Below are 15,629 nucleotides of genomic sequence, written 5' to 3'. Positions count from 1 at the left end.
ACAGAAATATATACACACATATAAGCATATATATATATACACACAAAACACATATACACAGAAAGGAGGAAGGAGAGAAGGAAGAAGAGAAAGAGGGAAAGAAGGAGAGAAGGAAGGAAAGAAAGGTAGAAAAGGAAGGAAGGAGAGAAGGAAATCAAAAAGAAAGAAAGAGACAAGGAAGAATGGAACCAAAGAGCAAAGGAAGGGTGGAAAGAAACAGGTAGAGAAGGAAGAAAGAAGAAGGGAAAGAAAAAGAGGGAAGGAAGGAAAGAGGGAGGGAGGGAAGGAAGGAGAGAAAGAAAGAAGGAGAAAAAGAGGGAGGGAAGGTTGGCCACAGCAACAAATGGCGGGTACAGCTAGTAGGTATATAAAATGGGTATAGAAGTCAAACATTCCAAAAAAGATCCAAAAAAAAGGGCTATAAAGTTTTTTCTTTAAAATCATGTTTATGTATCTATGAGTGTGCACAAAAATACATTCACTGTGTGTGAATCTAACTTTGAATATCATACTTTGTAACAAGAAATAGCATAGAATTGATATATATGTGCATTAAGCCCCAGCAGTATCTTCAGCATTATGAGATACGAGAGCAGCCCAAAAGAGAATCTATCAAAAGTTTAATGTATTGTATATAGCTGGCCCTTTGTATCCACAGATTCAACCGCCCTTTGAAGGCAACCATAAGGCTGACGTGACTTTCGATGAAAATGAGCTTGACATCCCTGGAGTATACTGTAAATCAGAATTCTTATAGATCAGTGGTTTTTAACCTGTGGTCTGCAATTACTAAAATATAGTCCATGGCCTCACCATTACTACATTGTTGCAACGAGAGCAACTGGTCTTGTGAAACCCTCTTATAGTGCCAAGGCTTATTAAATATGGTTTTTTGTGGGCAAGCAGATAGTGACTACTGAATGGCATATGTTCTGGTCTATCCAATGCAGTTTTTTTAATCGGTACCCCAAATAACCAAATCAAATCCAAAGTTGACTATAAACCGATTCATAACCCTTTTGGTACTAATATTGGAGAGTGGTCCCTGGTCAATAAAAAGTTGGGAACCACTGTTATAGGTGATGTTTTAACTTTAAGCATACCATTTGTACAACTGTGTTTGAATTACAAAGGTTTCTCCGTGGGACAAAAGAGAGGAAGCATTCAAGAAAAAGCTGGAGTTTGCAATAGGAAACAGTGATTACCTGGCTCTTCTCCAAGCATATAAGGCAAGTAAGAAAGGTCTGCCTTGTGACTCGTCTCCAAAACTCTCTTTTTTCTAGACAATGACAGCAGGGTGACCTTTTGCGTTTCCACTGTTTAGGGATGGCGGCTGTCTTCAAAAGAGAGCTCCCAAGCAGCTTACAGCTTTTGCAGAGAAAACTTCCTGTCAGAAAATGTTCTTCAGGTAAGATAATATTATTCTGGGGTGCATAGAGGCATTCTCCACAGAAGTAGAGGCAGGAGACACAGAATGTTTGAGGACTCTCTGTAGTTTCTCAACAGTTTTTTCTTTAGCTCAGTACAGATCAAATTTAAGAGGTCTTTTTTTGGCTTTTTTTTTTTAGTTTCCTATACACATTTCTCACTTTCCTTTAGTATACTTTCCCAAGTTATCTCAGAGCCTTTTAACTTGTTCTATTTTATTTCTCTACAACAGGCATGGGCAAGCTTGTGCCCTCCAGGTGTTTTGGACTTCAACTCCCACCATTCCCAACAGCCTCAGGCCCTTAAGCGGCTGAGGGGGAAAAGGAAGGGGCCTGAGGCTGTTAGGAATGGTGGGAGTTGAAGTCCAAAACATCTGGAGGGCCAAAGTTTGCCCATGCCTGGGTAAACAAACTGTTAAAGAATTTATTTTTAAAATATTGTTCCTCTTCATATTCAGAAGTTGCTAACAAGTTTCCGAAGGTTTCTTGCAACACAGTACAAAGGACTCAAAGAGTGTCACTTGTGGTTGGGAACTAACAAAATTGTCTCTTTTTTTGTCTCACTCACATACTATCATAGGAAATGGCCAGTTTAAAAAGGCAATTCACTGAACTCTTGTCTGATATTGGGTTTGTGAAAGAGGGACTCAGAGCCCGGGATATCGAGAGGCGGTGGTCTCAAGGAGGGGATGGCATTCTTGAAGCTACAGGAGAAGAGGTAACTGGAGGTGGAGGCAGGATGTATGCCTTTTCCTCATTTGGTCTTCACTTTTCTACAGTTGTGACTTTTCAGTTCATTGTCTGTCAAACAAATGTGTAGTTAATGCTGTCCACACATTCTTTGCACCTGGCCCACTCCATTGTGCACCTCCTACTTCTTGAGAACTAACAGAACTTGTTAATAACTTCAGCCTTTGATGAAGTCTTCTGCAATGATTTAGGGTTTCCGACTTGAGAACTGTTGGGTTAATTATTTTATTTCAAGCTGACCAAATCTCATTTGCCCTTGTATATGTTTTTGCCTCATTTTGTCTGCCTGAATATCTAGTGAGGTGGATGTAAATCAGACAGGACTTATGTCTTGCTTATGCAACATAGTTATAATAAATGCCAAACCTCACAAACTCTGAGGATGCCTGCCATAGATGTGGGTGAAATGTCAGGGGAGAATGCTTCAGGAACATGACCATACAGCTTAGAAACTTCACAGCCACCCAATGCAATTTTGGTTTTAATGCTGTGTAGTATTATATTATATTGTGTGGTGTTGGAGAAAAATTATGTAAGTGCCTTGGATCGCAAGAAAATCCAACCAGTCCATACTCCAGGAAATAATATCCAACTGCTCACTGGAGGGAAGGATAGAAAGGCAAAGATGGAGTACTTGGCCACATAATGAGAAGACAGGAAAGCTTGGAGAAGAAAGTGATGCTGGGGAAAATGGAAGGAAAAAGGAAGAGGGGCAGACCAAGGGCAAAATGGATGGATGGTATCCTTGAAACCCCCAGTGGCACAGTGGGTTAAACCCCTGTGCCGGCAGAGCTGAAGACTGACAGGTCGCAGGTTTGAATCCGGGGAGAGGCGGATGAGCTCCCTTTATCAGCTCCAGCTACTCATGCGGGGACATGAGAGAAGCTTCCCACAAGGATGATAAAAACATCAAATCATCCACGCGTCCCCTGGGCAACATCCTTGCAGACGGCCAATTCTCTCACACCAGAAGCGACTTGCGGTTTCTCAAGTCGCTCCTGACACGACAAAAAAAAATAATCCTTGAAATGCCTTCCTTGACCTTGAAGGAGCTGGAGGTGGCCACAGCCGACAGGGAGCTCTGGCGTGGGCTGGTCCATGAGGTCACAAAGAGTCGGAAACAACTGAACTAATAAACAACAGTGTTATATTTCCTCAGCTCATTTAAACTATATATTGTCATATCTTACTGCATTTAGTATCTAAGATGTTATTTATTTTGTTCTGTCTCATATCTTGGCTTTCTGTAACAGTAGTCATGGCAGCTAACAAAAAACAAAACCTTAAAATATTATAATTGATGTGAAAACAACAAAACATAAGCTCTACTCAGGTTGGGAAGCCAGTTTTTTCTGCCCTACCAAGTTGACATGATTCTATGACATGGTTAATCCTTCTCTGACATTATTATGTTTAAAATTAGGGGGGAAGAAATGGACAAACCCTAAGATATGGCATTTTATTACATTACAGGCGAATGCAAATGCAGAGAATGTGAAGTTGATATCAGCCATGCTATGTGCTGCTCTGTATCCCAATGTAGTTCAGGTAAGACGGCATATTTCCTTTTCATCTAGCTATGTGTACCCTTTTCTAGTAAGTCTCCACACTTGAAAGCACTTGCTATTAGCATGTTCTTTGCTGAAGGGAAAATTTAATCACTCTCAGAAACACTTGCCAGTTTTGTATAGAAGCAGCAGCCAAACAGGTTCCAGGCAGACGAACATGAAGATTATAAGCTATTTGAAAAAGGTATAGAAACTAGGAGGAAAGAGTCAGATTCACACATATATAAGTAAGATCACTGTGTCGTCTCTATCTTTTTCTAAGTTCACGATAGATAGGGAGCCTGAGAAAAGACATAGCATAGAGTAGCCTGAATTGCAAGAGCCACTATAATGTCATGGTTTGAGCCTCTGGAGTCCAAGATTCAAATCCCTCCTTGGCCATGGAAACCCATTGGGCAGCCAAGTCATATTCAGCCTTGGAGAAAGGCAATGACATCCCCCTCTGAATAAATCTTGTCAAGAAAACTCCTTAATAAGTTTGTCTTAGGATTGCTGTACATTGTAAATGACTTGAAGGTCCACAAAAACAGCAATTTCAGCAATTTCAGGAATCTATTACAAGATAGTCTTTCTCTCCTTCCAGCCCTTCCATTTCAGTTGCTGAAACAGCCACACTTTGCCTGGCAGTTCTTCTTAGCATCGATTATAATGATGCTGTTGTATGCCCTGCTCTTTGGGAAGCTGTACTACATGTTCTTAATACCATTGACAATTGCTGGAGTCATGTGAATACCAACATTTTTTACTCTTTTATCATGCTTTTAAAATATATTAAAAATAAACTCACAAGGATAGACTCACCTATTTTTGTGTGACATAAGCCTTTATCAACAACCGCCCTCTCAAATATGTATTTGATATAATCTTGTGTCATCTAATAGAAACCTGATAAAGTTTGCTGCTTTCCATGAAAACTTATGTCAGAGCTGTTGGAAATAGCAACCTTCCAAGCCTTCACTATTTGTTTGTATATATTTGCTAACTTGCATTGTATGTGTGTGTTGATTTGCTAGTTTGACTGACCTCTTTGGTGTGGGAGGGACTACAGACATGTGATTGTACTGAGCATGTTTAGACTCAAGACTCCATTTTGTTATCAGTATGATTTTGGGCTTCAGTGTTAGCAATCTGCTTTGGACTTCAGTGGAAGTGTTATGTTGTTGGCCTTCAATGGAAGTGATGCTTTAGATTTCCATGAGAACAGTATGCTATATGTTTGCATCAGCAGCAATGAGTACAGTTATACGGTTTAGACTTCTGTATGAACCAAAGAGTGCTTTGGAATATAGACTATTGATTTTAAGAATGATGCCCTGTGTTCTCAACACAGAGAAACTACATCCTATCTATAAATGTGCCTGTATACTGAATTAATACAAGATGTTTGTGAGTAACAAGATATGCTACTTTTAAAAGAAGACTGTTTTTTGTTTCTGGATTTTATTTGTTTGTCGTTTCAGAGCAGCCAGTCCATTATATTACATTTCTAACAGAACAAAGCAAACAAACAGAAAAATACACAACTTGTGAGTTTGGTAGCTGGTTAAATGTCCTTTGACCAGTATCTGGCCACTTGGAGTGCTTCCGGTGTTGCTGCAAGAAGGTCCTCCCTTGTGCATGTGGCAGGGCTCAGGATGCATTGCAGCAGGTGGTCAGTGGTTTGCTCTTCTCCACACTCGCATGTCGAGGATTCTACTTTGTAGCCCCATTTCTGAAGGTTGGCTCTGCATCTTGTGGTGCCAGAGCGCAGTCTGTACAGTGCCTTCCAAGTCGCCCAGTCTTCTGTGTGCCCAGGAGGGATCGAGAATATTGTTTCTGGATGCATATTTTAAACTAGGAGGTTTCAAGGGAGAGCATATGTGTTGGGCAATTTCAATTTCAACTTCAAAGAAACATTTCAAAATTCTGCTAGCTAAGTATATGTTTTTTTTATGCAGTGGCATGCCTTTGTTCCTGGCAGTTCAAAGACATGGTTTATCAGTTTAACAGCTGATTTACCTGTGTGCCATTACATGAATGCTTGTGAACATTACTTTTTCAAAGGGTTGACTTCTAGTAAGGTCATGTCTTTCCTTGACTAGTGGTTTTCAAAAGGTGGTCTCCAGATGTTCATGGAGATTTACTTCTGCTGAAAAGATATGACATCATTTTTCTTTTTAAAAAGGTTATGAATGCAATTTTTCCAAAAAAGATCATATTTAATTCTCCAAAAGAATGATTGTTGGCTTTGTTGGGATAGACTAGCATGTCTATCCAATTCACAACATCCTATTATGTTGTGTTTTCTCAAGGTATTGATGTATTATATACCTTATTTAGTCATTAAAAACAGTACCCTGGAATAATAATAATAATAATAATAATAATAATAATAATCTTGATTTATACCCTGCCACCATCTCCCCGATGGGGATTCGGAGCGGCTTGTATGAGGCCAAGCCCAAACAACAAATTACAACAGAGTAAAACCGAAAACGCAAACCGAAAATGCAAACAATAAACATCATAATCACATAGAACATGTGAATACATAACAATATAAAATTACAAAAAGCACAAACACAGAGACAATGGTAAAGTATTTAAGAGCCAGTGTAGTATAGTGGTTAGAGCATTGGAGTACGATTCTGAAGGCCGAGGTCAGAATGCTTCCTCAACCATGGAAACTCATTGAACAAGCCTCACTCTCTCAGCCTCAGAGGAAGGCAATCACGAAACTTCTCTGAATGCATCTCGTCAACAAAACCCTCCAATAGGTTTGCCTTAGGGTTGCCATGCAGCCTGAAAGCAAATAAACAATAACAACAACATATTTTAAAGATGGCCTGGCTGTAAGAGCTGTTCAGCAGTGGAATTCTCTGCCTCAGGGTGTGGTGGAGGCTCTTTATTTGGAGGCTTTTAAGCAGAGACTGGATGGCCATTTGTCAGCGGTGCTTTGAATGTGATTTTCCTGCTTCTTGGCCTGAAGGCAGATAAACAATAACAACATATTTTAAAGATGGTCTGACTGTGAGAGCTGTTCAGCAGTGGAACTATCTGCCCTCGGAGTGTGGTGGAGGTTCCTTCTTTGGAGGCTTTTAAGCAGAGACTGGATGGCCATCTGTCAGGGGTGCTTTGAATGTGATTTTCCTGCTTCTTGGTGAGGGGCTTGGCCCATGAGGTCTCTTCCAACTCTATGATTCTATGTTGGCGGGGGGATTATTGACCTCAAAGTAACTTTTTCATGCTCTGTCTTATCAGGTTCAGAAACCAATATTTGAAGGAAAATATATGTTTAGAAGACTGTTAATGTTTTACTGGGCAGGGGATTTGGGGGGTCAGGTGGGGTGGCTCTTGACCGGTAAATGACCTTTCCTTCCAATGGCAGTTTCCACTTGTTTCCGCTTGGTCCCAGCAAGCTCTGAGAATGTTAATGTGCCTTAACGTGAAGCAATGGGAATAGAATAGTGCAAAAGAGCTAGAGAAATCCTATGACTTCCAGGATAATAATCACTGTCTCGATAAAACCTGGTATGCATCAGAATCTGTGTTGCTAGAAAAGCTTCTTTCTGTACAGCTGTTTTCATTGAATGAGAATTGCTTTTGAGCACTTCCCCACTTTTTCCCCCTTTCTTCCCTTATTTTATTTTTTTGACTTATTTAGGTGAAAGTGCCAGAAGGGAAGTATCAGAAGACCAGTACAGGAGCTGTGAAAATGAACCCAAAACCTGGGGAGCTGAAGTTCGTTACCAAAAAGGAAGGCTATGTTTACATCCATCCATCCTCTGTAAACTACCAGGTAATTTCCCCACTCCTTGTCCATAGAGTGTATGTCTGTTATTTATTAACAACACAGATGCATGAACAAGCTTTTTAGGCAGGCAAATCTATAGGCATTTGCTTGGTGCAGGATAATTCCTTGTCATTGCATATCTGTAGGTCTCATTGTAATTATCTGCATATGTGTAGATGTCTTTCCCCTTCGTCTCACCATGCAATAAAGGAGCTTTGAACTTTACCTGCCACCCTTCTCAGTGCAACCATGCCATGCTGGCACAGAATTAATGTACTGCATGTGTATTTTGTAGAGCAGGCATGGGCAAACTTCAGCCCTCCAGGTGTTTTGGATTCCAACTCCCATAATTCCTAACAGCCGGTAGGCTGTTAGGAATTGTGGGAGTTGGAATCCAAAACACCTGGAGGGCTGAAGTTTGCCATGCCTGGTGTAGAGTGATATACATAAATGGAAGAATTTTTATTTCTTCATTGTTAAACATCCACCTGAAATTACACAAGGTAAGGCCTTCTCAGTGGCTGCCCCTAAAGTCTGGAACTCTCCTCTTAGCATGGCTAGAATGGTCTTCTCTTTGTATATTCAAAGGCTTTCATGGCCAGAATCACTGGGTTGTTGTAGGTTTTTCGGCATGTATGGCCATGTTCTAGAAACACTCTCTACTGATGTTTCGCCTGCATCTATGGGAGGCATCCTCAGAGGTTGTGACCATTGTAGAACATGGCCATACAGCCCAAAAAACCTACAACAACCCAGTCTTCTCTTTGGTTTCTTTCTGTCAGCAGGTAAATGTGTCTTTCATTCAGATGGGCTGTTAAAACTAACAGATTTTAAGGGGAAGGCTTTAAAATATGTTCTGTGCACATTATTTATTTACTGTATTTGTATACCGTCCTTCTCAGCCTGCAGGCAACTCAGGACGGTTTACAGAGTTAGCAATTCAATGCTCAACAACACCATTTTTTTAAAAAAACAAACAAACATTAACATATCATATAGTCATAATAATGTTTATAATATTATAATGTAATGCAATATAATAATAATAATATGATATTATAATTATATATTTATATTACATGTAATATTACTAATAATGTTACGATATAGTGGTATGGTGCCATATAGCAATGTTTAATGCTGATATTGTACTATGCTAATAATATAATATATTGTATGTAATATATACCTTGTAAGCCACTCTGAGTCCCCTTCGGGGTGAGAAGGGTGGCATATAAATGTCGTAAATAAATAGTAAGATTTTTAAAAATAGATCCTTTACGTCTCCTAGTTAAAAGCATTGTCCAGTCTCATCATCCAGTCGTTCCAATTCCGATGTCTGTTACACTGCATTGTCAAATGCCTGCTCAAATAGTCAAGTCTTAACCTTTTTCTTGAACGTTAAAAGGGAGGGGGCCCATCTAATGTCCCTAGGAAAGGTGTTTCATAGCCAAAGGGCCACCACTGAGAAGGCCCTGTCTCTCATCCCTACCAACCGTATTTGCGATGCAGGCGGGCTCAAGAGCAGGGCCTCCCCAGACTATCTTAATGTCCTAGATCAGTGGTTCTCAACCTGGAGTCTCCAGGTGTTTTTTGGCCTTCAACTCACAGAAATCCTAACATATGGTAAAATGGATGGGACTTCTGGGAGTTGTAGGCCAAAAACATCTAGGGACCCCAGGTTGAGAACCACTGTCCTAGATGGTTCATTGTTAAGTGTATACTTCAACATTAGTATTAAACTAACATTTTAACATGAGTTTAATCCTATTTTGATGTTGATTTTGTTGGGCGAGTGAGCTTATTAACAAAAGACCATAAATTTATAGCAGAGTAACATAGCAGCAGTGTGACCCAGCACCAGTTGCCTAAAGTGACAAAAGGAAAAAAAAACACACAGACCAATGTTATCTCTTCCATAGGAGGCTTTTCTTTATATCAAAAATAATATTGTTGCGCTATTTACAGAGATAAAGTTTCCATAACACAGAGAAAGTTCAGCCTTCACACTGGAGCTTCACACACAAGGCTTTTTCATATCGAGGCCTACCTCACATTGTGAGGCCTACTAACACTAAGGCCTATTCTCCCACTGAGGCGCACCCTCACACGGGCTTCTCTCAGACTGAGATGTTTCAACTGTTAGCTCTGTTTCTGGATATTTTTGACCTGCTGATTCCAAAGATGACATCAGCTTTCTCCTATCAGCTCTAGTTTTTGAGATGCAGAACATACGGCATCTACCAGTTGCCATCTGCTCCCCCATAGAAAGATACAATAACCAAATCTAAGAAACTAGAGCTGATGCTGTCTATCCAGTTTCTGAATCAGAACCCCAAATAACCCCAGAACAGGCCTAAAAACCAAGACACCAAGTGGGTTGTTGTGAGCTTTCCGGGCTGTATGGCCATGTTCCAAAGGCATTCTCTCCTGATGTTTTGTTTGGCTGGAATTCTCCAGATAGGAAACAATCAGGGCCAGCTAACACCTCCCAACGAAGGATTCCCCCAAGCAGGAAGCAGCCAGGCTTTGAAGCTGCAAGGCTTTTCAATGCTAGTCGAGCTAGTCAATTGCAACATTCACACTTGCTTCAAGCAGACAAGAGTTCTTTCTCCCACCCTGCACATTCCAGATATATCAACCTCACTTGCCTAGTTTCCAACAAACTTCTCAACCTCTGAGGATGCCAGCCATAGATTTTGGCGAAACGTCAGGAGATTGCTTCTAGAACATGACCATACAGCCCAGAAAACTCACAGCAGTCCATTGATTCTGGTCATGAAAGTCTTCAACAACTCAAGATACCAAGATTTTTTGGGGTTGGACTGTGTTAATAAAAGTTATATTCATTTTGGATTGTTTCAGACCAGGCACTTTGATAGCCCCTACTTGGTGTATCACGAGATGGTAAAAACCAGCCGGGTGTTCATTCGTGACTGCAGCATGGTGTCCGTGTACCCCCTGATCTTGTTTGGAGGAGGTCATGTGAATGTGCAGCTCCAAAAGGGAGCATTTGTTGTTTCCCTAGATGACGGGTGGATTCGCTTTGTGGCAGCCTCACACCAGGTAAGAATTTAGCAATGTATGCAACACATTATATGAAATATTCATGATGGGAAAATTATTCCTTTCTTTGATCTCTGTGACACATGCAAATGCCTTTACATGGCATTGAAGATTCAGGCCTTTTTAGAGTTCCAAAATGCCTTTTGGCAGGAAGACATGTACAACCAAGGTCCCTGCTTTTCCCAAAGGCTTCTTCTTTGCAGGCTTTTAAAGAGACTGGATTGCCATCTGTCAGGAGTGCTTTAAATGCGATTTTCCTGCTTCTTTGCAGGGGGTTGGACTGGATGGCCTACGAGGTCTCTTCCAACCCTTTGATTCTGTAATTCTAAGGTGAAGATGTGCTAGAACAGGCATGGGCAAACTTCGGCCGTCCAGGTATTTTGGACTTCAACTCCCACAGTTCCGAACACCCACCAGCTGTTAGAAATTGTGGGAGGTGAAGTTCAAAACACCTAAAGGGTCAAAGTTTACCCATGCTTGTTGTAGAACCTGGGGAACAGTCTCAAGAAGAAAGCCAATGTTGAGGTGGAGAATTATCCCCATGAATTGGTGTGACTCTTCAGTTCCTCCTACTTGTCCACAACCTTGATCTCAATCACCTCTTCATGGGGATTGTTCTCCACTTCAACATTAACTTTGTTGAAGTTCCCCAGTTTATGTCACATCTTCACCTTTGGTTGATCTAGGGTTCTATCTGATCCCAAGTTTTCTATTGATCTCAGATTATCTGGCAGTATGAAATCATATAATCCATTTAAAGCCAAAAACCTGGGATCAGATCCTGGGATGTAGGGCCTGTCTGGAAGGGCCCCTAGTAAGAATTCCTGTGTTTAAGACAAAAGGCAGTTCTGCGTATGCATCTTCTCAGTTCTTCAGACTGAGGACCATCAACTAGAGTTATTTGAACCATTGGATTTGTTCTTCACTATGAGAATCTGTGAACCACACACACCTAATGTGCCAGTAGATGAATGATCTCCAGCTGGAAATGACTACACCCTCTTCCTCATGACATTGTTTTGACGGCTTTCCAGTTTTGGTTTCAGGTTCTTTCCACACAAAAACTGCCAGGTTAGTTCCTGGCAGTAAGAGCTTCAGCTAAAATGCATTGGTCTCAGCCTTTGACCCTACTCAGGATCAGGAATTTTTTTGCATTTAGTTGTTAGACTAAATGAGATTCTCAACTTTTACTCTAAGCCAGTGGTTCTCAACCTGTGGGTCCCCAGATGTTTTGGCCTTCAACTCCCAGAAATTCTAACAGCTGTTAAACTGGCTGGGATTTCTGAGAGTTATAGGCCAAAACACCTGGGGACCCACAGGTTGAGAACCACTGCTCTAAGCCTACTAAAGCCCATACATTCATATTCAAATACCCATATATTTGGGGGTGTTTTTCCAGATTGCAGAACTTGTGAAAGAACTTCGCGGTGAACTTGACCAGCTTCTCCAGGATAAAGTCAAGAACCCCAGCATGGACCTGTGTACTTGCCCCCGAGGGTCTCGTATTATTAGCATGATTGTTAAACTTGTGACAACGCAGTAGTATGGCTGTACTGATTTCATTTAAAGGGACCTCAGCAGAATTACAAAAATTGTGGCTGAAACAACACATCTGATGCTTGTCAGCACAGCACTAGAAATTTGTAGGCTTTTGATTTAAAGCCTAAAGATAATTAAAGAGACAGTTTTAAATGGACTTCAATTGGAGTTGTGGAAATAGAGAAAGAAGTGCTTTTAGAACCATGATAGCAATGGATAAATTCACACAGCAGAAACTGAGAATTTGTATGAAAAATATTTTATTTCCACAAGGACCCTTCTGTGTAGTAAGGTCGAAGGGATACTAGAACATTCACTTTGAAGAGAATTTCAACTGAGATACAAAAATGATTTTGATCAGTCCTTGTGCATTTTTTCGCTATTTATGTCCTATAATGAATGAACAACAACATGTCCTATAAAGAATTAACTTTCTCTGACAGAATCTGGAGTGAAGGCACACTATAACACAATCAGTTTAATATTACCCTCCTGTAAAAAGCAGGGTACAATGTTTACAACAGCAAGTGTCTGTTTATTTTTCTAAATGCTAAAAGGAATTGCTTTGTTTCACCAAACTTAATCCTGTCCCCACCTGATCAAATTCAAATATGAACTGGATACTGCCAAATTCAAATACAAATTGGATACTCTTAGTCAGCTATTGCCTCTAGCACAAAGTTGTATATAAATTGAAATGTGTGTGTAGTCTGGGCTCTAATTACAACTTGTTCAAGCAAAAGTGATTTATTATCCTTCTTAAAGGATAATAAAGAAGATTCTTCTTCCCTCACTCATTTAAACTATACTTAGCTACCCCAGGGACATGTAGTTGTTTCCATAGGAGTGAAGTGGAGCAGTCTTTGCCAATGTGAGACAAACATTAATGCTACTACATCTATTTTGGCTTCCAAGCCCGTAAGACCTTACATAGAGAGTTATATACAAGGAGGTTGTGTTTTTTTTAAATACAGACTGTTATACCCTATGGAGTTGATCAGCATGGCAGCTTTTTATAAACAAGCACAATCCACTTGCATAGTTCAAACCTGCCAAAATTAAGGGCATGCCTTATGAGTATTGTCAGTCCTTTGACAGATGTTCCCAGTGTGCAGTATTTAAAGATTTTTCTTAAAAAATTAGTAATTTGGGGGGGTGGAATGCATAATCACTGTTTTGGTCTAGCAACAAATTACATTGAGGAAGTACTGTATTTCACCTTGAGAGCTCACTAGTGACAGGTAAAATTTATTAATAAAATGATATGTTCATTAAATTTTCAGTCTTATTTTGTTTGATATTTTTTCAAGAAACTAACTAGGGAAAGACTGCGCTTCAGTATTAGTCTGTGAAACCTAAGCCCAAATTCATGTCAAGCCAGTCACACAGTCAACAAACTACTTGTCTCTAGCTCTAACATCGTGGGTGGATTTGTATGGTTAAACTATGGTTGGTGGTGTTCAACAGCCAGGAATCGACTTTTAAATTAGATATAATCTTTCAAGTTTGTACAAACAGCTTTAAGCTTCTCCTTAAATCACATCACCCCACGCTAAATTCTGATATGGAAACCTGCTGAGTGACCTCAGGCGAATGACACTTTCAGTCCTGGAAAATAAATTCACTTTAGGGTCACCGTAAGTAGGAAACAACTTGGAAGGCATACAAAAACTAGCCCCATGAATGTGCAATAAGGTGGAATTTTGAAGGCTAAATAAAGTCTAAATTTTCACTAATGCTTCATAACAATTAAAAGGCTTCAGCTGGAAGTTTATTTGCATAGGCAGTGGCTTCAAGGGGATAATTAATACTATTTTGCCACAAGCTACTGCAGTATCACATTCTGCAAAGATTGGCTGGCATCTTGCTCAAAAGTCATGAAATCATAAGCTGGACATAGAATTGTATAACTGCTGGTTGTGCATATCTATGCCAGGAATGACTGGTTATCACCTTCTAAAACAGTGGTTCTCAACCTGTGGGTCCCCAGGTGTTTTGGCTTACAACTCTGAGCTTGCCAACTGTTGGGATTTCTAGGAGTTGAAGGCCAAAACACCTGGGGAGCCACAGATTGAAAAGCAAGTACTGGAGAGATCCCCCCAGTTTTCTCAAGGTGCCCCTAACTAAGAGAACACTACAGATGTAATTTCAAAGTGCATTGATTCCTAGCACCTTAGAACCACTTTGGTCACGGAGCTGCCAAAACAGGTTTTAGAACAGTGGTTTTGATGTGTCTCTCAATCAAGTGAGCTCTGCAGATGTCACTTGAAAATACCCCAATCTTCCACATCTTCCAAAAATTTGAGTCAGGGTGCTGTCAATCTGCAAAGGTAGGTATTTGGGGGGCTAACACTGTCAAATATAACTATGATTGCCATAGTCTAACCTTGAAACATACCCCTTTCCTGGAAATCTAAAAACCTGGAGGGGGGCATAGCAGCTGAAGGAGTTTCAACATTTATAGATATTATAAACAAATTGAAAACAGCATGTTTGCTTAGATTTTTTTGGCTCTATATTGTGTTACATGATTCAGAAACCCAAGAAGGATGGAATGAGAGAGAAAGGAAAATAAAGGAAAGGAAGAGAGTAGGAAGGAATGAAGTAAGGAAAAAAGGGGAGAAGAAAGAAAAAGGGAAGGAAGGAAAGGGGAAAGGTATGAGGGGGAAGGAAGGAAAAGGGAGGAAAGGGAAAGAAGAAAGAAAAGGGAAGAGAAAAGAAAGAAAAAGAAGGGCGAAGATGTATGAGGGAAAGCAGGGAATGAAGGAAAGAAAGAAAAGAGGGAGAAGGTATATGAGGGAAATGGAGGAAGAAGAGAATGAGGCACAAAAAATGCATACCTTGGCAATGCTGGGTATATTTACTAGTTTAATAATTTAAAAAAAGTGAACTTTTCCAGAATGCAAAAGGAAAAGAAATGACAATACTTACTTTCATATGAAAATATATAAAATTAGCCCTAGGTGAGGGAAAAGATTTAAAAACTACATAGGTTTTGCAGTTGTATCCATCATTGTTGAAGTGCAAGATAAGTTTCTATTAATTGTTGAACCCTAGACAAGATTATTTCATTGGAACTGCTGCAGTCTTTTGGCCCATATGGCGGGTTAATGGTTAACACCCCTGCCACACACAACGTTGACCGAGATTCTCCTTGTTCTTCTACAGGGATATGGTTTTTCTCCAGCCAGCTCTTCAAGCTGTTTTTCTTTTGATCCAACTCTTCATGACTATAAGTTTGGCTTTTTTCAGGCATGAAAAGGTATGCAAGCTTCTCCTTCATCTCATCATCTGCTTCGGCCAATGTTTCAACCTCCTGCACTGCATGCCCCAAAACGGCCAAGATAGACGTTTTCCCATTCTCAGAAACATTTGCCAGAAGAATGCTGTCAAGACAGATAGACACACATTTTAATGAGCCTCAAGTGACATATAAATATATGCTATAGAGAGAATCAGATCTGCAGTTTACATTAGGTCCTACAAGTACTTGGAATAATTAAGTAT

The 15,629-nt window shown here is 40.2% G+C and overlaps 2 protein-coding genes across 2 annotated transcripts in view; one reads left to right on the top strand and one right to left on the bottom strand.

Annotated features, from left to right (window-relative positions):
* Positions 1 to 13,398, top strand: part of DHX57 (DExH-box helicase 57) — a 45,932-nt gene extending 32,534 nt beyond the window's left edge. Inside the window, exons 18-24 of the mRNA XM_060754515.2 lie at positions 1,134 to 1,229; positions 1,325 to 1,408; positions 2,008 to 2,145; positions 3,651 to 3,725; positions 7,389 to 7,523; positions 10,383 to 10,583; positions 11,983 to 13,398. Coding sequence (XP_060610498.2) covers positions 1,134 to 1,229; positions 1,325 to 1,408; positions 2,008 to 2,145; positions 3,651 to 3,725; positions 7,389 to 7,523; positions 10,383 to 10,583; positions 11,983 to 12,126 — 873 coding nt within the window. The 3' untranslated portion in view covers positions 12,127 to 13,398. The remainder of the gene's footprint in view (positions 1 to 1,133; positions 1,230 to 1,324; positions 1,409 to 2,007; positions 2,146 to 3,650; positions 3,726 to 7,388; positions 7,524 to 10,382; positions 10,584 to 11,982) is intronic.
* Positions 12,366 to 15,629, bottom strand: part of GEMIN6 (gem nuclear organelle associated protein 6) — a 7,170-nt gene continuing 3,906 nt past the window's right edge. The window contains exon 3 of the mRNA XM_060754523.2: positions 12,366 to 15,508. Coding sequence (XP_060610506.2) covers positions 15,133 to 15,508 — 376 coding nt within the window. The 3' untranslated portion in view covers positions 12,366 to 15,132. The remainder of the gene's footprint in view (positions 15,509 to 15,629) is intronic.

This window comes from Anolis sagrei, chromosome 1, assembly GCF_037176765.1.
Source record: "Anolis sagrei isolate rAnoSag1 chromosome 1, rAnoSag1.mat, whole genome shotgun sequence".
NCBI classification, from domain to species: Eukaryota; Metazoa; Chordata; class Lepidosauria; order Squamata; family Dactyloidae; genus Anolis; species Anolis sagrei.
The sequence above is the reverse complement of the archived record's forward strand: the minus strand, read 5'-3'. Positions and strand labels throughout refer to the sequence as shown.